This window comes from Protomyctophum parallelum (genome assembly GCF_964188405.1).
Source record: "Protomyctophum parallelum genome assembly, chromosome: 14".
NCBI lineage: Eukaryota > Metazoa > Chordata > Actinopteri > Myctophiformes > Myctophidae > Protomyctophum > Protomyctophum parallelum.
Window position 1 is genome coordinate 12,362,554 of NC_139709.1, and position 23,619 is coordinate 12,386,172.

At 42.2% G+C, this 23,619-nt stretch overlaps 1 protein-coding gene across 1 annotated transcript; it reads right to left on the bottom strand.

The window, feature by feature from the left end:
- Window positions 1-1,351: 1,351 nt before the first annotated feature.
- On the bottom strand, window positions 1,352-17,492 carry LOC310870843 (ras-related protein Rab-3A). Its single transcript, XM_083782179.1, has 5 exons — window positions 17,415-17,492; window positions 12,830-13,054; window positions 5,181-5,299; window positions 4,041-4,165; window positions 1,352-1,999 (listed from the first exon to the last, which is right to left on the bottom strand). Exons 2-5 carry the CDS (start codon window positions 13,052-13,054, stop codon window positions 1,809-1,811), a joined length of 660 nt encoding a protein of 219 aa, XP_083638305.1. The 5' UTR covers window positions 17,415-17,492; the 3' UTR covers window positions 1,352-1,808.
- Window positions 17,493-23,619: the final 6,127 nt, after the last annotated feature.

The following is a 23,619-nucleotide window of genomic DNA, read 5'->3' on the forward strand; positions in this document are numbered from 1 at the left end:
CCCACCAAAATCATGTGGGGGACCCCCAGGAGCCACAGGTTGAGAACCACTGGCTTTACAATAACCAACTAGAACTGCACTCTGTCCAGTGCCTACTTGCGCTTTGCACACAAGTAGGCTGTGCAAGAAGAGCGCGCAAGTACTGCCGACCGCTACAAACTTTCAAGTCTCTGCCTCTCTGTAAAACATTGAAATTAAATACTAGTCAGGTTATAACTGGCTGTCAATGGTGAATGGTGAAGTAATTACGATATGTTTCAATATTGGTTGGGTAACGGGTAACATACTTGTATGTATACATGCATGTAAGTTGAAAGTACTATACTGGTGACGTAATTAAGATATGTTTCAACGTCGGGTTATAACTGGCTGTCGATGGTGACGTAATTAGGATATGTTGTCGGGTGAATTAAAGGTAATGTCTGTATGTATACATGTATGTAATCTGAAACCTATCATCAAAAGCCAGTTATAACCCGGCATCGATACATATCTTAATTACGTAATTACCTACAGTATACCAAGCATACACGTGCATTCGTACCAGCACGACCACAATACTTGTGCGCTCTTGTTGCGCAAGTAAAATAACTGTAGGGAAGAGGAGGGTCGGGTTCACATCTCAGTAGGCTTACAGCAAACACACCATCATCCAATCAACCAATCAATCAACCAACCAACCGGGGAAACAAAACAAAAAGCAGACGACAAAAAAACATCACCAACATGCACTTCTGACAAAGCACAGGAATGCATCCATGACAGTCATATTTTATATATTATTTCTTCACAATAGATCTATTTTTTTTGTTATATATATTATTATTTATACATCATCTTTTCTTCATAAAAGAAGCCTGTTTTCCATCATTTATTTTCCTCTAGTCAAGGTTTACTTTGAAAATCCCCCAAACCAAAAAGATTATTAAATGTTAAGTAAAAAAGAAAAGAAAAAAAGAAAGAAAGAAAAAAGAAAGAAAAGCTGGAAGTGAGTGCAATGTTCTATGCTGTGTCCAAACAACAGAATGTCTACGAGTCCAACAAAAATAAATAATCTAACTGATATGCAAGATTTATTTTGGTCCATTTTCTTCCCCCCCCATTACTTAAAATCCTACAGACAAAATGTAAAGACAATCTGGCAAGCGACCCTGTTTTCGACATCGGACTTGGACCACGGGCGTCTGCAGAAATTCACATGTGTGACTGGGATGTATATAGTGGTGATTTTAACACGTTTCAAAACCACACCCGGCCCAATTCGACCAACTGTAACTATCTGTTAACGACCTGTATTTCCGAAGGGACTAAGATGACGCAAAATTTTAATTTGGTGGCCTTTTCACTTGAGGCGCTGGTTCTTGGGGGGGGGGGGGGGATCAATGAAGTCACCGACTTGGACTTTACTTGGGAGTAAAAACACCATATATGAATAAGAAATTACATGAATTATTATTATGCCCCGGCCTTGTACAACTTTGTTATACAAATAATTAAAGATACATGTATGTATGGCTGGTGTGTAAGCCCTGTGTAATGCCTGATGGAGACAGCGAGTTCAGGCCAGGGTTGTACTGTACACAGTTCTTTAACCACTCTGCAATTATATTTGTCTTGAACCAAAGAACAACAATAAAAGACAAAAAAAAGCTTACGTCAGGCTAAAACTCTCAGGGGGATTGACAGCTTACTCCGACAGTGCATGTGACGTAGTGTGAGGGGTAGAGAGCCTCTTTCTCTGTCTGAGTGTGTGTGTGTGTGTGTGTGTGTGTGTGTGTGTGTGTGTGTGTGTGTGTGTGTGTTTTGTTTTAGCAAGCACAGTCCTGGTGAGACCTCTGGGGCGTCTCGTTGAGCTGTGGGCCCTGTTTGGAGCCCGTGACGGCGGGGTCCGCGTTGTCCAGACTGTCCGACATCTTCTCGCAGATGATGTCCACCAGCCGCTCAAAGGTCTGCTTCACGTTGATGTTGTCCTTGGCACTGCACTCGAAGTACTCGAAACCTGGAGAGAGGAACATTTGCAGACATTTTCGTAAATGTGTGTGTGTGTTAAAAGTCTTTTAATTTTAATTTGTACGGCAAGTTTTGATTACATGGCAATCTATACTCGAATGCCGGTGTATTGTGGTGAAAACAGCAGATCTCTACACAAGCTCTTCCGTGTCGCATTGCAGCTAGGCATGTTAATAGTTAATTGTTAATAGATTAATCGCCGTTAAGAAATGATTCAATTAAACTTAACTGTTAACAATTAATCCAAAATTCTGCGGTTCCATCATGTTTCCATCAGTTTTCTGTGAATGTAATGCTGTCTGTGAGCGTGCACGCGTGGCAGAGGAACCCCCCCACCCCGCCTCGGTAGCCACAGAAACGTCTCTGCTTTTGCATGTAACGTGACAGACAAGACAGTGCACTTTTCATTCATTTTATTGCTCAGACAAAGATGCCATTGCCTGACCCTGTATCTCAAATGGTCAAATAAATATTTGATTAAGGAATATAATGTGCCCTTTGTATTCTTTCTGTATATCAGCAAAATGTAGATTTTTATGTTACACTGAAATTAAGATTCTCAGATAAAATTAAAAAACGCTCCTTATCATTTATCAATTAATTGCTAATTCCAATCCCTAATTGCAACACATTGTAAACGCACCCTGGGCAAGACCTACACTGTAGAGGCAACCATTTGTTTGGGCGGAAGTTGCGGGATTTTAGCGGAAGTATCGCCCAAGGAAATTACTTGATGCTTTACAAATCAGTTTACATTCTCCGCGAATGAAACAAGTGTTGTGATTGGTCGGCGAAAATATCACATCCGGGGGAAATACATCTGACGGATGTTCCGGAGGATACGTCCGCCGATAGCTTCTCTGCCTTACGTTGTGACCAGGCTTTTCTTTTTGCAGATAAGTAAGCCTGGGACCGAGGCTATTGTTAATGTGAGTTTGTAGATCGGCTATTTTTGCTGTACAATGGTGTCAGGCAAGTTTTTGTTTTTTTGTTTACCTACCCAGTGGTGATAAGTAACTAAGTAACATTTACTTAAGTACTGTACTTAAGTACAATTTTGAAGTATTTGTACTTTACTTGAGTATTTACAATTCCCAATTATTTTACTTCTAGACAAATATTGTACTTCAGTTACTATAGTTACTTTGTAGAGTGCCGCGCTACGAGCTTGTGAGCTTGCTACGAGCTTGTGAGCTTGTTACGAGATTGCTATTTTTCCAATATTTTTCCAATAGCATAACATAATGCTTAAAAAACACCAACAGGGTTTCCCGCCCATTATGGGTTAAAAAGGACCAAAATATGTGTATATTACACATCCAAGGCACATGCCGGTTTGATTAGAGAAGACGTGTATACACATTTTTAGCATCATAGGTGTTTAGTACATTTCTATGCCAATACTTTGTTTTGCCAATAGATTGTGCATTCACACGCACATTCATACACCGATTGCAGCGGAAGCCATGCAAGGTACCAACCAGCACATCGGGAGCAATTTGGGGCTCAGTGTCTTGCCCAAGGACACTTCGACATGTAGACAGGAGGAGCCGGGATTCGAACCGCCGACCCATGGATCATCGGACGACCTGCTCTACCTCTTGAGCCACAGTCGCCCCAGAATTGCAGTATTGATCCGTTTAATTAACCCATTCTGGGCGGGAACCCCTTTTGGTGTTTTAAGCATTATGTTATATTTTAGCTATTGAAAAATAGCAGATCTACAAGCTCATACCGCGGCACGCGCTACGAGCTTGTAGGTCTGCTATTTTTTTTAAACCGTGAAAATGTGGCACAAATCTTTGAATATTCTTTCAGAGCGAACGTTTTTAACTCAAATCTTTGCTTCTGGGGCGTCCCTGGAACTACATATTTTCAGATGGGGGTCGGCGGCCAAATACAGATAATTCTGGGGTTCCTTGACATGAGAATGTTTGAGAACATGAGGTTTTTTGTAGACTCGAGCTCAGGTCTAAAATGGGTTTTAAGTCAAATAATTAGGTGCTTTTCTTTCCACCACGTTGACTTACCCAGCTGTTCAGAGAGCTGTCGGCCCCTCTCGGCGGCCACCACTCTCTCGTCCTCCATGTCACATTTGTTCCCCACCAGGAGGACCTGGGCGTTGTCCCACGAATACGTCTTGATTTGGGTCGACCTGCCAGCCAAACAAACACACACACAGCACTTTGAAAATGCACTGGCTCATAATTAATGTCCTCCAGACAGGCAGGGCCACGGAGACTTCAGACGAGTGTTATTTATTTAATTTCTTTGCTGCAGAAGTCGTTTTTTTCCCCCTTCTTAATAATTAAACTGAATGACTCACTGGCTACATGGAGGCCAAAAAAAGTGACTGGAAGTATATTGGTCCATTTATAGAAAAGACTGCACACTTCTATTCTCGTTTCTTCTATCTATTGGACTATGTAACATAGCTTTGTAAATGTATGTTGTTGTGTGTGTTTGTTATTTTATTTATACTAAATAGTGTACATTTAACAGCAACAAGCAACCAAGCTACAGTATTTAAATCTTCATTTGCCTGGGGTCATTCTCCCAATTTATCCCACATTATAGTGGAGTCTAGGGACCCCCAGGAGTCCTTGACTTTAGTTAAGTTAAAATTGTTAATATAACATTAAAAAAAAAAATCTGTTTAACGACTTTAACCCTGTATACGTTGGCTGATCTACTCAGAATATAAATTGTGAGCTTACTTCAAAGTCATCAATAGCAATAATCGCTAAGAAAATAATGGACAGTTGCCCACTAATTCCTTACCACACTGGTTCCCAAAGTGGGGTCCGGGGACCTCCAGGGGTCCTTGAGGGAGTTCCAGGGGGGTCCCCAGCTAAATGATAGTTTGGAACCAAATGGACCCTTATGGGTCTGTAACTCAGAGAGTGTACAAATGGACCCGCTAGGGTCCATTTGGTTCCATTTGGACTCTGAACTCAGAGTTAAATTAACATTGATTTTACAATATAAATTGATTGTCCCAGAGATAGAAATGCCATTAAATGGGGGTCCGTCCGTAGACTAATTCAGGTCAAACCTGGGGGGGGTCGTCGAAATGAAAATGGTTGAAAATCCCTGTTAGAGGCGTAAAAATGGTCTCTTTTGGGGGGTCCTTGGCATGAAAAAGGTTTGGGGGACCACTGATTCCTTACCAGTCCTGTACGGCGTTGAAGGACTCCTCGTTCGTGATGTCATACATGAGCATGAAGCCCATCGCTCCCCTGTAGTACGCTGTGGTAATGGTTCTGTAGCGCTCCTGGCCAGCAGTGTCCTACACACACACACACACACACACACACACACACACACACAAAACCACATGTCAGGGCTGTTAAAATCAGTGTTGTTTTTTGTTTCAGTCATAGTCAGACAGGGACAGACAGTAGACTGACAGGAAATGGGGAGAGAGATGGGGGCAGTAAAGGCCGTCGGGATCGGGAGTCGAACCCGCGGCACACTGTCAGACTGGATTACAAGCCACGGTGCCTGGACCATTGAGCCACGGCCGAGGAATGTCTTTAGTGTTAGTCTAGTTTTAGTCGACTAAATATCATCTGATTTTAGTTGACTAAATCTACGGGTGATTTAGTCGACTAAAATGTATTTTGGCGGGCCTTGATGCCGTCGTAATGACCGTTTTTACACTTGCTGAAAATCTGCAGGTCGTCTATTTTCAGCATGCAACCAAGTGGAAAATGACTTATACTGGATCTCTTGTCAACTAGTCCCTCCCTAACATTTTAGTCTAGTTTTTATTTGTTGACGAAATTGTCAATATATTTAGTCTTAGTTTTAGTCATCATGGCTTAGTTTTCATTTAGTGTTTGTCAGTGAAAAAATGTAGTCGAACATTTTCGTCTTAGTTTTAGTCGACAAAACACTGGTTAAAATGTGTATCGTATGTATGGTTGGATGCATTTTTTCTTTGATGTTGTGAGACACATAAGATTATCCTTGATGCAATCAACTGTCCTCACGTGAACCTAAATGAAAACGGTGACAATGAATTGACGCAAGGCTATTGTCATTCTTCAACAATGTTACAGGATGCCAGGATTCTACACACCAAATATCCACAAGTTCCCGTGGCGTGGCACAGCGTTTATCATTAGGAAACAGACACCCAGAGGGACAGAATTAGGCATTTCGTCCATGTGTTAGTCAATGGTATCAGATTCCGGACAGAGAGCAGACAAAGTGAACTTGTGCTAAGCAGAGAAGCTATAATCAACAGATCGCCACCATAGGTGGCATCCAGTAATGTTGACTCATGATTTAAAAAAGGTGACCAATGCCGTATTTGCAGATATGAAGGTGGCAGGATGGTTGTTATTGAGGATAGAAAGGAAGATTGGGTTTCTGAGATAAATATTTCTATCCCATCCAGCATTTTTTCTGAGATCAGCGCACATTTTCTGTGCAATTTTCTGTGCAATTAAATGGTGTGCGTTACATTCACATACCCAGAGACAGTGGAGGCAACCATGCAAGGCAAGACAGTCTGCTCTCTTCCAGGATTCGTGCACAGAAAATGTTTTGGGTAGCCTCCTAAGTGAAACTTGTGCTCGCAAATCAAAAACCTTTTTTATCCTTTCACTTTATTTTTGTTATAGAGGGTATGCGCATGACATCATCATCATACCCGAAAGTTATGCAAGAACGCCTACAGAGTGTCAAAAAACTACTTTCTGGCCTTGACAACCCATACATCCAAACAGAAAAGTCCTTTCTCATTGCATTAAACGACATTAAACAAAGTTAAACTCACTTTGCCACTCGATCTGCCATTCACTTTATGCATGTGCATAACCTCTATTGATTAGATTATGGCCTGGTCACTTCAGTGGTAACTGATGGGTACACATACATAGGGGAATTAGGCCGTTTCCACTTTCTACACTGTCTCTTACTCACTACTCACTACTTAACATGTTAAAAGAGAAATTCTCAAATTACAGCAGTATGAAATTGTTGGGGCCGACAGTAGATGGTTGACGTCACAAACATAACGTGCACTGATGTCAGACACAACAGTAAGTAACACAGATCTGTGCATGTGGCACCATTGTTGAGTAATGCACTCCGTGTGTCCCTTTTATGATTATTATGCCCATATGGAGTTCCACATTAGCCATGTCCAAATGGGCATCGGTAGTGTGAAGAAGATGCGAGGGCTGCGGATGCTTTCCTCCGTGCTCGCGGTTATGGTTAGGTTAGGGTTTGAGGTAGGTTGTCGTTGTCGGACCAATGACTGGTCGGTCCCAAACATAGACATATAAACGTAGACGCCATTTCCGGCTCTGGAGCGTATGCGCTCAAGGGAGGGCATAACATTCCCGAGATTCCTTGCGAAGCCCCGTGGAAGCATGAGCGTGCGTCACAGAGCGCATGTTCGGGTCTGATAAGTACCGGAAAAGATGTGCTGTGATTGGCCAGTATTCACTTGAGTGGCAGCGTGACGCAACATGCCTTAACTTCCGGCATACTTCCTCCCCCAGTGTAAAATCCTTCCGCCCCTCCTTCAACACACATCACTCCAACGAACTGCAGCGACCAATGAGGCATCTATTTTCTATATGTATTCTATATATATGGTCCCAAACCTACAGTATATTCAAATTGCTTTGAGGCCGGGTGGACGGTGGCTGTCATAAATGTAACATCCGGATTCGATTAGCCAACACAATCCATCAGCTTTGCGGATCCGTCAACCGTTGTGTGACGTAGTTTCTCTGATCAGCGCTACTACTAGATGTGAAGGCCACGTAGCGGCATGAACATCAAGGAATGAAAAAAAAGCATCATAAAATTCAGATGTGCTGGCCTGCCCTGCACTTAGCTAATTTATGTTGTGACTGAGACTTCTATGTTACTGTATGCATGCATTTCGTATTAGGCTTTAATCCGTGCTCTTTTATTCGTCTCTCTCCAACCCAAAAACTGTGAAACATTCTGTAACAAACGTAAAATGGATTTAAAAGTACGGTTTCAATAATGGTTTGCTTCTTAGTTTGGCAAACAGCTTTAGTACAGGAGAGCTTTAGTATGGTTCTGCGGTTTGAGACATTCACGGAAAATTCACTGAACGCATCTCAAGTAAACAATAAATCAAGTTCTGTGCCTGTCAGAGAGAGGGGGGGGGGGGTAACTGTACAGAGCTCTAATGAAACAAAGCCTTCCTGAGACATCACCTTTTCAAAGCGTCTTGTGCATTGGAAGATGCAGCATAATACAAAACAGATAAAATACAGAGTGTTGTACAGAACACAAACGGTAATCTGATAAACCTAATGAGCGCAGCTGGCTTGGACCTAAATAAAAGTTTAACATGATGACTCAGTGTAAGTAAGAGAGCTTGTGTTACAGAGAAGAGAAGAGAAGAGAAGAGAAGAGAAGAGAAGAGAACCATGGCCCTCATACTTGCCACATTAGTCATGGTCTAAAAAAAGAACGAGAACCCCCCAATATCTGGATCCATTGAGAGAACATCTCCAACTATAGCTGTAGCAGAATAACAAAATGTGCTTACATACTAGTGTTGGAAACAGGCAGGCAGTGGCACCAGACAATCCAGGGCACTGTCCAGTGTCCCTGGACTGTCCATTATGTCTTTTTATTTGGGGGGGGGGGGGGGTGCCTACTGTGCTTAAGACTGCAATTGGACCTCCTTACTGGTCCCACTCACTCGCTGTGAATCAACACATCTTTGCAAAAAGTCTAGTCTATTGTGCTTTCAGAGTTTTACATGTAGTCCGGTTCCTTATGTAATTTTGTAGGCTTTAGACGGAGATTTTTAAAACTATATATTTTTGGAAACCTTATAGCCTAACGAATCAGAAAAGGTTTGTTGCCATTTTTTTCGAGGTCGGTAAAGCGGCCATCTTGGAACTTTAAAAATGGCTACTTTCAAAAACGAATTTCTCAATATCTCGCCTACTAAATGACCTAAAATCAAGATTGCAGTGGTTAAATCTACATTTTTGGGGGCAAGGAATCCAATGGAGCCGACTACATTGTAAATGAGACATGTATGGGTGGGTATTTTGCATTTTTACATGGTCAAATGGTATTATTCTGGTAATCTGGATATGTCTATCTTCCAAACAATGGAATATTTCACAAACACTTTATCACATCTCTCAAAAGACAGGAGACAACTTGAATCAAGACAAAGGGACCTTTAATCAAGAACTTAACAAAAAAATCACACCTGTGTGAAGTGAGGGGCGCTCTTGTCATCGTACATCATCATGATGTAGTACACTATGACATCATCAGACACTATGACGTAAAATTCTCAATTCAGGACAAAGTTTGTGAACATACACTAAAAGCTGGACCTAGGAGGGGATAGTGCCCCTCAAAAATCCAACATATCCCATAATATCTGTACATTGAACGTTCAATGAACTCTAACAAACATGTCCAACATAATATCCATCAAAATATAATATAAATATAAAAAACATAACAAAATGTACAATCTCTCATTGTCTGTTGTTGTTGAAAAACACAGGCTGTTGAGTCTACATAAGCTAATCTCCATCATTTTCATTGTCATCACTGTCACTTGCATATGTGATATCACGACAGTCTTCCTCATTCTGGCAGTCAGAGCTACACTGACAGAGTTCTGTGCAGGGGAGCCCGACTGAATTGCACGAACATCTGTGTGAAGAGCAGTCTGCTTTACACTGACATCTGACCATCTCAATGATGGATTCTGGTGCAGGGAGGAGCTCAGTTGTGACTGGTTTCAGCTGGCCGTCCTTGTCCTTGTGGTAGCCGTTCTGTAGTGGGTCAAGGAACACTTGCTGAGCGATGTCAGCCTGACCCCACACGCTGGCCTGGATATGGGCCCTTAGGACATGCTGCTTGAGGGCACCAAGTGTGGGTGGAAGCTTCTCACTTTCTGCCATGTGTTTGCAGAAAAGATGCCACCTCAGTTCAGGGATATTGTCGATGAAGATCCTCTGTCACTTTCCTAGTCTGTGAAAGCATTTGAAGAGCCTTAACGGCATGGTCACCTGCTTTTAGGTAGATGCTCAGCCAGGTAGCTTTGCCTATTCTAGAAAAGCGCCCTGTGTTGTCTGCTCCTGTAAATGCATGAAACGCTGGTGTCTGCTTCTTCGTGGTTGTTGCCTTCAAAGTACAATCCACTGTTGCTCTCAGTGTGACCTGCAGCAGAAGCGATGACAAGCTTGGGGGACTCTTGGCTGTATTCAATGGTCTTTGATGCCAGATACTCTGTCAGATCCGCTTTTGTTTGGTCATGTGAAAGTAAGCGGCTCATTGGAATGTTCTTGATGCTTGTGTCGTCCCTGATTTGATATTGAATTGGATCCTTTCATTTTTTTCTTTTCTCTCTTGTGATGTGCTTCAAAGAATCAGCCTTGTAGGTATCAAAAACCAGAATCACCTCATCGTAGTCTCTGGTTAGGGACATCAGTCTACCGTAGAACCATACACTTAAATCTTTTACTGTGACTACTGTTGGTGGCTTCTTTGTCAGCTTTTGGACAACCACCATCCCATCCAATCAAATCATCAAATCAGGGACGACACAGGCATCAAGAACATTCCAATGAGCCGCTTACTTTCACATGACCAAACAAAAGCGGATCTGACAGAGTATCTGGCATCAAAGACCATTGAATACAGCCAAGAGTCCCCCAAGCTTGTCATCGCTTCTGCTGCAGGTCACACTGAGAGCAACAGTGGATTGTACTTTGAAGGCAACAACCACGAAGAAGCAGACACCTTGTTAATCCACCATGCAGTTCTGGCTTCACGTCGCAACCTTTCCAGTGCACAACTCATGTTCTTCTCCCCGGACACAGATGTACTTGTGTTGGTTGTTGCAAATTATGAAATCCTGCTGCAAATCCTGCTGTTTCCATGGTATCTGGGATTTTGGAAGTGAAGCCAATATGGAATGCTCTTGGTGCAGATCGAGCAAAAGCTTTGCCAGCGTTTCATGCATTTACAGGAGCAGACAACACAGGGCGCTTTTCTAGAATAGGCAAAGCTACCTGGCTGAGCATCTACCTAAAAGCAGATGACCATGCCGTTAAGGCTCTTCAAATGCTTTCACAGACTAGGAAAGTGACAGAGGATCTTCATTCGCGATTAGCGACGTTTGTTTGCACTGCATACTCTCCGAAAGGGATCAAAATCGACAATATCCCTGAACTGAGGTGGCATCTTTTCTGCAAACACATGGCAGAAAGTGAGAAGCTTCCACCCACACTTGGTGCCCTCAAGCAGCATGTCCTAAGGGCCCATATCCAGGCCAGCGTGTGGGGTCAGGCTGACATCGCTCAGCAAGTGTTCCTTGACCCACTACAGAACGGCTACCACAAGGACAAGGACGGCCAGCTGAAACCAGTCACAACTGAGCTCCTCCCTGCACCAGAATCCATCATTGAGATGGTCAGATGTCAGTGTAAAGCAGACTGCTCTTCACACAGATGTTCGTGCAATTCAGTCGGGCTCCCCTGCACAGAACTCTGTCAGTGTAGCTCTGACTGCCAGAATGAGGAAGACTGTCGTGATATCACATATGCAAGTGACAGTGATGACAATGAAAATGATGGAGATTAGCTTATGTAGACTCAACAGCCTGTGTTTTTCAACAACAACAGACAATGAGAGATTGTACATTTTGTTATGTTTTTTATATTTATATTATATTTTGATGGATATTATGTTGGACATGTTTGTTAGAGTTCATTGAACGTTCAATGTACAGATATTATGGGATATGTTGGATTTTTGAGGGGCACTATCCCCTCCTAGGTCCAGCTTTTAGTGTATGTTCACAAACTTTGTCCTGAATTGAGAATTTTACGTCATAGTGTCTGATGATGTCATAGTGTACTACGTCATGATGATGTACGATGACAAGAGCGGCCCTCACTTCACACAGGTGTGATTTTTTTGTTAAGTTCTTGATTAAAGGTCCCTTTGTCTTGATTCAAGTTGTCTCCTGTCTTTTGAGAGATGTGATAAAGTGTTTGTGAAATATTCCATTGTTTGGAAGATATACATATCCAGATTACCAGAATAATACCATTTGATCATGTAAAAATGCAAAATACCCACCCATACATGTCTCATTTACAATGTAGTCGGCTCCATTGGATTCCTTGCCCCCAAAAATGTAGATTTAACCACTGCAATCTTGATTTTAGATCATTTAGTAGGCGAGATATTGAGAAATTCGTTTTTGAAAGTAGCCATTTTTAAAGTTCCAAGATGGCCGCTTTACCGACCTCGAAAAAAATGGCAACAAACATTTTCTGATTCATTAGGCTATAAGGTTTCCAAAAATATATAGTTTTAAAAATCTCCGTCTAAAGCCTACAAACTCATTTGGCTGACCATAAGGAACTGCACTAATGGTAATGCGGAGGAATGTGCAGAGTGTCTGGACATCCATATGACCACGAGGGAATGATCATGTTAAAGTCAGGGAGGTATTGCATGTTGCATTTAGGTTGGGGGGGTGGGGGGGGCAGGGATAGAAGAGTAGTCTGTGTTCCACAGTCTGGCGTCGCATACGCTTTTGATAATTCCCCCCCAAATCTTCTTTCTGTTGCGTCAGTGAAAATCAAATGTTTTTTTTCTCACTTGGACCCAAACATAATGCTTTTATCCTTTAAGTTTGGATGGAAGTACAAAGCACACAATACTTACAATGTGGTTTGGTCCCAAACTCTGTCAACATCATACGGGTTTGGCTAAGAAGCAATTCACTAGTGGCAACAACCTTAAAACCTATGCATGTTGGGCTCCTCACCCAGATCTGCAGCTTTATCCTCTTGTCGTTCCTGTAGATGGTCTTGACCTTGAAGTCGATCCCCACCGTGCTGACGAAGGCCGGCGTGAACGAGTCGTCGGCGTAGCGGAACAGGAAGGACGTCTTGCCCACACTGCTGTTCCCGATGATCAGGATCTTGAACATGTAATCAAAGTTCTGGTCCGAGGACTCCTTCTGGCCGTATGTGGCATTTGCTGACGCCATCTTTTTGGGGTCGGAGGGTGGGGGGGGAAGCAAAGATACAAATTTAGATACAGGTCATGATGGAGTACAGGTTATATTTTGTACAAGTTGTAACACAGCTTCAGGTTAGCTGCAAGGTTAATTAAATAAGGTTAGGAAGCGAAGACCGTACGGTGGACTCCATGTTGCTCCCTGGAAGGAAAGAAGCATGCGCAGGGAAGCTGAACACGGAAGTGTTGGCTGCATATAGCCCATTGCGCATGTTTCTTTCCTTCCAGTTTCTTTCTAACCTTATTTAATTAACCTTGGTTAGCCGCAGTCACAGCCAGGGGGAAAAAGGGTACAACCCATTTTAAGTAATCAGGTATCACTATAGTAACCATAATAGCAAACACCAATTACCTCGACGCCAATTACTTGGGGTGAAAAAAACAGCTGATCAAATGAAATAACGACTGGAATCTGCAGCTCAGAGGAGAACGGAAACAAGCTTGGAGTCAAATCCAACAGAGCCCAAAACCACTAGGGCTACAGCACTGTAGATAGTCTATGCCATTGTCATAGGCCATTTTTGGGGGGTTCCCATAAAAAATGAACCCAAATCTTTGCATCTGCGCGCGAGGGGCGGTGCACACAAAATATATTTTCTTATTATATCCCCCCCCCCCCCGCTAGCAGAGGCCTATGCCCATGGTCCTCTAGTCTAGCACATCTAACCATGGATCCACAGCAAGCCTATACATGGTTACAGTATAGGCTCAATTTCCCACACAGAATCTTTAGTTTATACCCCTATTGGCCTGAATAGAAGACTACGTTTTTTTCCCCAAAGGAAATATCCTAAACATTATTATTATGGTGGTGGTATTATAATCGGGGACCAGCTCAGTGGCCTTGTGGTTAGAGTGTCCGCCCTGAGACTGGGAGGTTGGGGTTCAATCCCCAGCCGGGTCATACCAAAGACTGTAAAAATGGGACCCAATGCCTCCCTGCTTGACACTCAGCATCAAGGGTTGGATTGGGGGTAAGTCCCTGTGACATACTAGCATCATGTCCAGGCGGTGTACTTGTACATCAAGCTGCCTCATGCTACAGAAACAAGAGATAGGCTCCTGCCCTATGGGCCTCATGGCTCGGCAAGGCTACTTAATATTATAATCGGAGACTATTTTTCCACAAATGAGTCTTGAGGGGGGGGGGGGGGGGTCGTCCTCTAATCAGTCGTCTTACATTCAGAACATTAATATCATTGTCTGTCCGAGTCTTTTCTGGGTCTGCGGCTCTGCGCATAAATCAAGTATAGGGCAAACAGTGCAGGTTCTTGTGATCTTGATCGGGTCTAATGCATCCTGTTTATTGATACAATAACAACAATAGTCTAGTTTGTGATCAAATGATGCGCTGCATAATGCATTAGCGTATCCTTACTGAGATATGATCAAAATCCACTTCCCTTTCGGTCTCTGCGTGGCTTATAATTCAAAGAAATGGGACAAATCAAAAGGTCCTGGTGAGATCTCCTAAAATAGACCGATATAAACCACATTTACCAGACCTCCAACTATTAAAGGAACAGAATTCACATTATTCAAACCCATAAACTTGAAAATAATTTGTTGTCTCCACCAGGCAGAAGGCATGGGGGGAGAGTATGTTTTGCACTCCGTCTGTGTGTCCGTCCGTGTACAGCTAATCTCCGGCACCGTTAACCTGGCCGATGCCAAATTTTACACACACACTCCCTGGATGCCAAAGATGAACCTCTAACCCCAATTTTCCAAGACGGCCTGTTATAGCGCCACCAAGAGAGCCACCTTTTGAAAAACACATTTGATATTACTCCTCCAGATTCTGTCCAAAAATCCCGCAAGTATCTCTCTATAGTCATGTGCCCAAGACAGATCTGTCCGATATTTCATATTCCATCCTAATTGGCTAACATTGGCTTTCAAAGTTGGCAGGATTGGCCCGTCTTTCACAGACTTTCCTACTAGGCTGAGGAATATATCCCACCCTTTTCACATTGGCCTATTATAGTGTCACCAGGAGGCCACAACCTGACCTGACCTGCCCTACCTGTGCCCCAAGGGGCACTTTATCTAGTTAAGAAGTATTATTGAATTGTATTACACTGTTATACAATTAGACGGCATATGCATCTGCCTGGTTCCACTAGGCCGAAGGCATGGGGAGAGAGTATGTTTTGCACTCGGTCTGTGTGTGTGTCCGTCCGTGCGTGTGTCCATCCGTCTGTCATGTACAGCTAATCTCCGGCACCATTAACCCGGTCGATGCCAAGCTTTGCACACACACTCCCTGGATGCCAATGATGAACCTCTGCCCCAAATCTTCCAGCATGGCATGTTATAGCGCCACCAGGAGGCCGACTTTTGTAAAAAAAGAAAAAATGATATTACTCCTCTCCTCCATATTTTGTCCAAAAATCCCACAAATTGTTGGACAGCATCTCTATAGTCATGTCCGATATTTCATATTACATCCTGATTGGCCAATATTGGCTTTCAAAGTTTGGCAGGATTGGCCCGTTTTGACCAAAAGCCTCAAATCATGAATGCAGCGTGCAATTTACCAATTGCCATCCAAGGCGTAAGAAGACATGGCACCCTTTTCACATTGGCTTATTATAGTGCCACCAGGAGGTCACAACCTGACCTGCCCTGGTGGAGACCTGTGTCCCGAGGGGCACTTTATATAGCCATCCATTTCAAACTATTTGGCAAACCTTTGTAGTGAGTGTGCACACATAGTAAGTCTCTGTATGTATGTATGATTGATTGATTGATTGAAGTATTTATTAATAGTTTGCAGAATGGGTACATTTCACATGAAAGCACAACTCAATACAAAGACTGTTACTGTGGACGACACACTGATAAAGCATTAGCCTATACTTGTTTACAACAGGCCATTTTCAATCCATCAGAATATTTAGAGGCATACAAATATACACTTCTATATAATAATAAAAAACAGGAAATCATGTATAAAGAGGTTAAACGGAAAAAAATGCACACATACGATACAATGAGAAGAGAAAACGAATAATCAAATCTGAATTATTTGTAAAGAATAGATGTGGCAGGTGTGGTGGTGAGTGAGTTGAGTCATCTGCAATTCTGCATGGCTTAAGTTAATACCAACCCAGTATTTCAAATGAATCAGCAAATGCACTTATAGTCAGAACTAAGGTAAGGTGTTGTCCAGTATCTTATTCTCATAATCAATTATGAATTTGTATATGAAACATGTTGTACATGATTGAAACATGCGTATAGGCATTCACTTTACGTACAGTAGGCCTAATTAAGTGAATGCCAGTCAGTCCAACTACACAGACGAGATTAATTAACTGTCTGTGGCAATGTGCAGTCAAAGGCTATTCTGTTCTTAATCGCCAGACAGACAGAGAAAGGACTAGTATAATTATTTGAGATCATAAATAATGCCCCTCTGAACTGAAGCAACCCTGTAGGCCTATGATTTACTTTTTACGGGGATGAATTGAGTCATCTTCGCCAGGACAGGTAGATATGGGTGCCTATAATAACGTCTAACTTACGGGGACAAGGACAGAAAGGACTGCACTCCCTGACTGTCTCCCCACGGAGCAATAAGATAAGCACCAAGGCTTAACCAGCCAGTTAAGCATCGGCTCAACTGCCTCTATATCCCATCCAGACGAGACTAGAGAGACACCTCATGGAGAACCAATTCAATATGAATGCACATATGGTTCATGGTCGGTTACATGTTTAGCTGGTATTTATTATAGGCCACAGTAGATGATGTGAGGCATTGTCGTGTCCAATACATCCTCGATTCCTCGGACAAAATATTGCTCGTCTATTTCAGCATTCGAGCTGTTTCTGATGACAAAATAAACACACAAAAATCAACCGCATCTAAAGCACGTCGTAGCCTATACGGTCGGTGTCTGTCACAAACCGCTATAGCTATACCGTTAGCTGGCCAGACCCCCCACGCCTTTGGCTGTGTGTTGGGCACCCCGATTCCCTCCCCCATCAGCCCATGGCTGCGATTGCTAGACAATATAGGATTTATTTAAAATATATATATATATAAATATAGCACCGTTTGACAGTCAGGCTAACATCTACACCATCATGACTAGCATAGCATCACACTTTAATGGACAAGTCGGCAGCCGCCAGCCAGCCAGCCAGCCAGCCAGCATCCATGTCAAATGAAGGTTATACCCTTCCTCGTTTTTACCGTAGAAAATGACAATATTTAATTATGGCGTGATAAATGACAGTTTGTCCAAAATAACGCTGTTTTTGGATCCCAATAACGCAGGGGACAGCTAGGAGAAATCGGCCCAAGAAGCAATAAGGCTTACCGTGAGATGTGTGTGTTGTGTATATCCTCCCTCCTCGGCTTGGTCCGTGCTGCTGGCTCCGAGCCCACTGCTGCACCTGCAGTAGGTCGGGGGGCGTCACGTGACCCACAGGCTCCCCACTGGGCGGGTACCAAGTGGAGCTTTAAACCCAGGGTTGCCAAGTCCGATTATTTCCCCGCAACTTTTGTCCTTTTTTTATTTTATATTATTTTATAAAATAAAATATATCATTTTATATTCTTTATATTTATATTATTATTTTTATTTTTGTTAGAGTGTGTGTTTTGTGGGGTCTTTTTTTTCTCCCCGGGTTGCGTTTTTTTGGCCTTGTTTTATAAATGGGGTGGCTTGTTTTGAAAAGTCCAACATGTCTTTAGGCAGTTATCTACTTTGATGTTGTATAGTATTCCCCAAATCAATTAGGTTTGGGGAACAACAAACTATTAGGCGAGTGCGCTCTGGACCCGGTGCGGTATTTCCGAACGCGCCCTAAAAATACCCTTTTGGTTTGAAGGAGTGTGAATGGGCCTGGTGTGTGAAGTTAAGCTCCTGGCTATTAGTTTGTGTACCTGTATAAATGACCAAAACGTTCATTATTATGGACAATATAGTATTGAATTGATTGAAAGATTTATTAACCCATTCTGACCTGAGATCAGATTCTAGAAATGTCTATTACATCCTGACAGTTTCATTTTCATTATTCTGACCTGAGATCAGATTCTAAAAGTGTCTCGCCACTCGGTGGCGCGATATGAGCTTGTAGATCTGCTATTTTTAAATAGCTAAAGCATAACATGATGCTGACACCAAAATGGGTGCCCGGTCAGAATGGGTTAACAGTACATTTCAAGCACAACTCCACCATGTTCAATTCATCATAACATTTAGAGACGTACAAATATACGCTTCAGCTATAATTTTATAGCCAAAAACAGAAAATCATCATAGAAAAAGGGGAAAAGCACAGTGAGGGGTGGGTGGGGGATTCAGATTTTACAGGGGCCAGTTTCGAATTGCAGCCGTCCGTAGGTGCCCTTTGAGAGCGCATGAAGGAGTCAAGGGAATCGCATGTCTTAATGACTGTTGGTAGGGCGTTCCACATTTTGGTGGCATAGGAGCGAAAGGAATTTAGTCCCTTGTTTGTGTCGAATCTGGGTTGCACATGGTTTGTTGAACTCCCTCTGGTGTTGTGGGTGTGGACTTCGTTGACATCAAGGAAGTATTTAGACAGATCTTGGTGTTGTATCGAATCTTGTGGACCAGACGCATTGCTGTACTCATCAACCCTAAGCCATTCCAGCCTATCAAAGTGGGCAGGGGTGAGGTGGGTTCGGGGAGTGAGGCCAAGTAGCCTGACCAGTTTGTTTTGGGAGGTCTGGAGCCTTGTTTTAAGGGCATTTGAGGTGCTGTGGTACCAAGAGGTGCATGCATAGTCGAATAATTGATGTGCTATCAAAACCATTTGCTTTTAGCTTGTTAACAAGTATGGAGTGGTTCACAATGTCAAAAGCCTTTTGGAGGTCCAGCATGACCATGCTGCAGTATTTGCCAGCATCCACCTCGTGTTTGATGTGGTCGCTCAAAGAGAGGAGGCATGTGTGGAGTGGGATGTTCTGAAGCTAGATTGGAATTCAAACTTCTTCTTTTTTAGGCAAGATGCTTTTCAACCTGTTCATAGACTATTTTTTCTTGTGCAGGGGGGTTACTTTGGCCAGTTTAGAATGTTGTGTGGGTGATGATTGGAGCTATAGATGGCTGAGAGAAATTTGGAGGGATTATTGTCATGGCCTTGTGGGTTGAAGGGCACTCCGTTTTTTAAGTACCTCCACAGTTGTTACCATTGTCAGTTTAAAATCATCTTTACAAACACCTAGGTTTTTGTAGAAGGCTGGGAGGGCAGTGTGTTAACCAGCGTTGTTGCAATGTTTGTAAAGAAGATGTTTAAGTAGTGATTAGATTTTTATGTTTGTAAACGTGGTTTTTAGTTTCTGACTGCAGCCTAGTTGGTTGTTTAGTGGCTTCCAGAGCTCCTGAGGATTATTTTTGTCTTCCTGATAAATAAATAAATCCATTTAATCTTTATTTTTATTATTAGTAGCCTATATGGCCATATGGCCATATTATTGGGCTTGTTTTGCCTTGTTTTTTTTAGGGGAGAGTTGGCTTTATTTTTCGCAAAATGGTAAATGGTGCATTTATATAGCGCCTTTATCCAAGGTGCTTTACATAGATTGTGCATTAGATTAGGTACCAACCAGCAATTTGGGGTTCAGTGTCTGGCTCAAGGACACTTCGACATGTAGACACGGGGAGCCGGGATTCGAACCTCTGACCCATGGATCATTGGACGACCTGCTCTACCCTCTAAGGCTCTACCTCCTGAGCCACAGCCGCCCGCAAGAGTTGGCTTGTTTTTGGATTGTTTTATTTATTTTTGAGGTGGGTTGGCTTATTTCTTTCACGAGAGTTGGCAACACTGTTTAAACACCCCATACTTCGTTAGACGGCGGTGTCGCGCGACCAAAAGTAGCAGAGCTCCAAGCTCACAACGCGTCGCGCGAGCGACACGTTGTGAGCTTGGAGGTCTGCTATTTTCGGCGCGTGACACCGTCGAGCGACGGAGTATATGTACGCTCTACTAGGCATAAGAATGACTGGCAGTCTGAGGAGCCAATCCGAAACGTGAACGTCTGCTCAACAAATATTTCGCAGGGCACGCACGCACACTGTGACACACACACACACACACACACACACACACACACACACACACACACACACACACACACACACACACACACACACACGCGCACACACACGCACAAACTTCATGTATTCCAAATATATTGTTGTATTTTGTAATTTTTGTTGTGTCCCGACAAAAATAATATATAATAAAAATAATAAAATCATCAATACATTTATCAAAAGCATGAAGAGTCTTTCCTTTATTGGCAAGATGTAGTCAGGCATGTACAATTACAGCCAGAGAGATAGCGCTGTCACCACACACCCATTGTAAAAGAGCAGTGTTGTTGTGGATTGTCAAGGCTGGCTGCAGAATATAAATTCTAATTGGCTTGTAATCATAGAACCTCAGAGTATTAGTACTGAATCTATAGGATAACTGTCTGGTCCACTCTTTTGACCATTTCAACCCATTTAGACCTGGTGTAACAATAGGCTATACGTTGTTTACTGTTCATGCCGGGATCCACCTCTGTGTCTCATATATAGCAACATGTTTTATGTATTTTCTGAGTGGTGCAACCACTCCAAGGAACAGCAATGTCCGTGTTCACCGATGTGACGTTAATGAGCCAGTGTAATGAGTACCAGCGGGGCGCTGTTGTGCCAGAAACAGAGAGAGAGAGATAGTATTAGTGCTGCACTGTTGCCTGCTAATGAGAGAGAGGAGAGGGGGGGGGGGGGGGGGAGAGGAGAGGGGGGGGGGGGGGGGGAGTTGCATCAGTTCACGCGGGTGTGATTTTTTAAATAAGAATTTGAAGGTTTTCAGAAAACCTTAGGTTAGGTTTTTAGGTCTAAATGGGTTAAGAGCAATGCTATGACATAGGCCAACTGTCCAGTCTGTCAAGATCAGAATTATCACGTTAGGTTTGCTCATGAATACAATACAAGCTCTGACCAGCTGGGTCAGGAGAGAAGGGACGATAACTGCACAATTTTACCTAGAAAATACCTGAAAGTTGGATATTTGTTTTTCTTTTTTTGCTTATAGGTGTAATGTAACTGGCAGAAAGTACAGAAATCAAAGGGAAAGAAAAAGTACAGTAGTAGTCGATAACCTTTCTTGTTTTAACTTACGGTACTCACACGGCTACATAAATACTAGGCCTCAGAAGAACCAAATAAAATCAAACTTTTCATCATCTCTGACAGATAGAAATAATAAATAAACTGTACATAATAAAGCATTGTGAGGAAAATATACAAAACAATAAAAACAAGTGTCACTTTATAGAGAGAGAGTCCTAATGCAAAATATGTCATATTGATGCTGGTGAAGCTGTTGTTTTTTTGCTAAATTATCCAATCTAGTGGAGTCATTGTAAAGTGGAAGGCATTGTGAGTGTGTGTGTGTGTGTGTGTGTGTGTGTGTGTGTGTGTGTGTGTGTGTGTGTGCGTGTGTGTGTGTGTGTGTGTGCTGCTTTGTGTAGTTACAGTATGAACGTACGTACGTGTCCCTTCAGCATTTCAGATACCAACACAACTACAGTGGTGGAAAGTAACTAAGTACTTTTACTTAAGTACTGTACCTGTAAGTAACATGTTGAGGTATTTGTACTTTACTTGAGTATTTCCAATTTCCAGTAGGCCTACTTTTACTTCTACTCCACTACACCTCAGACTACAATTATTTGAAATACTTTTTGATACTAGTTACTTTGGAGATTTTAATTTTGATTAGAAAACATACATTAACCACTTCAACCCTATACATTTTGGCGTTGCGACGCATTGTGAGCTTATACTGTAGATCTGCTATTTTCAATAGATTTTGTACACATTTTGAACTTGTGAAATGGCACATTCTGCACAATGAGTACGTTTACTTTTAGTACTTTACGTACATTTTGATGCCGATACTTTTGTACTTTTACTCAAGTACATTTTCAATTCAATACTTTAACTTGTAACGAAGTAGTTTTAAATTGCAGTATTGGTACTTTTACTTAAGTAAAACATTTGAGTACTTTTCCCACCACTGCACAACTATATGACCAAAACAAAACTGTATGGCTAGAAAAAATAAGGCTCTGGGAAAATAACATCTCCACGTCTTTCATCCAAAAAAAAGGAAACGTGATTTACCATGATTTGTGGCAACAAACAAGTGTAGATATGGACAGCTGTCCCTGCAGAGGTTTACGTTTCTATATGCCAAACAAGTGTAGATATGGACAGCTGTCCCTGCAGAGGTTGACGTTTCTATGCCAACGCCATTATGAACTCTCTATCCTGTTCTTTCCTGAATCTGGCAGCCAATGTCATGCATCTCTCACGAGAAACACAATTGTTGTATAGTCATAAATACAAATAAAAATAAGCTTTAGTCTACGCCAACGCTGATCTGTGTAAGAGCGAGCCTCAGTGGTCCAGCCCATGCTTATAAAGAAGAATCGACCATAGTTATCAAACCCACATGCGGACAGAAAGACTTGAATACTATGAAAGTCACATTACGCACACGTTCAACTGTATACGGCCATACTTGGAAGTGCAGAGCTGTAAATGTACCATACAAAGTGCTTTGGTTTTATTACATTTTTTTCTTCTCGTTTCCTCTTACAAAATACATCAAAAAATGTCCACCCAATTAGTCAGTCATTCGACCCGCACAAACAACACCATCGTCTTTTAAGACAATTTCAGTTTTACAGTTATTGTTTGTATAGGTAACATGAAGAGAGTGGGTCAGATTGGCACATTGGGTGCGACAATCAACTAACTTTAGTCAGTTATTATTGATGGAAAGTAGCCAGTGGCAAAATGGAAATTACAGTACGGGGTTATGTCATGCTTGCTTGGCACTTGTTTTTGTCATTGACAATGTCCCTGCGGAGAGCAGAACATTGATCAATGTCAAAATGGGGAGGGGGTAAAAAAAAAAAAAAAAAAATCTGGCACAGCAAAGTGTCCCGCCTTTAGAAAAGCTGCCGTTAGAATGATGGCAATTTGACTCTTAAGTCAAATTTCCTCCTAAAACCTATTCATGAAATTCTCCCAATATATATACTTTTACAAACGTGCTGAATTACAAAAAAAAGTACTAGGCCTATATTTGCAACGGTGGTACCTGAGTAAGTGGATGACACGTTCAACATGTTCTGCAGCAAACAGCCATGCATTTGAATCGATGGCATAAAAGTTGTAGTAGTAGACTAGTAGTACTGTAGCACTTATATATTTGTTCCACCGTCCCTCAGAGTAAAGTAGGCCCGACGTCAAAAAAAAGAAAGAAAGAAAAGTCTTCTAAATTCTGACAGTTTTCTGTAATACCCATGTTTCTGTATCAGTGGTGCTCAATATTTCATGTCAAGGACCCCAAAAATTATATGTAATTGGCCTCCGACCCCCATCTCAAAATATGTTGTTCCAGGGACCACCCAGAAGCAAAGATTTTAGTTAAAAACGTTCGTTCTGAAAAATGTGGGAAAGAAAAGATTTTTCAATAGCTAAG

What these genes read in the sequence shown, in the direction of transcription:
- LOC310870843 (XM_083782179.1), bottom strand. Translation starts at nt 13,054, where the DNA reads ATGGCGTCAGCAAATGCCACATACGGCCAGAAGGAGTCCTCGGACCAG. An exon ending in GGATAAAGCTGCAGATCTGG is followed by an intron (nt 5,300 to 12,829) that starts GTGAGGAGCCCA and finishes GTGTGTGTGTAG; the next exon opens with GACACTGCTGGCCAGGAGCG. An exon ending in ACAGCTCTCTGAACAGCTGG is followed by an intron (nt 2,000 to 4,040) that starts GTAAGTCAACGT and finishes TCCTCTCTCCAG; the next exon opens with GTTTCGAGTACTTCGAGTGC.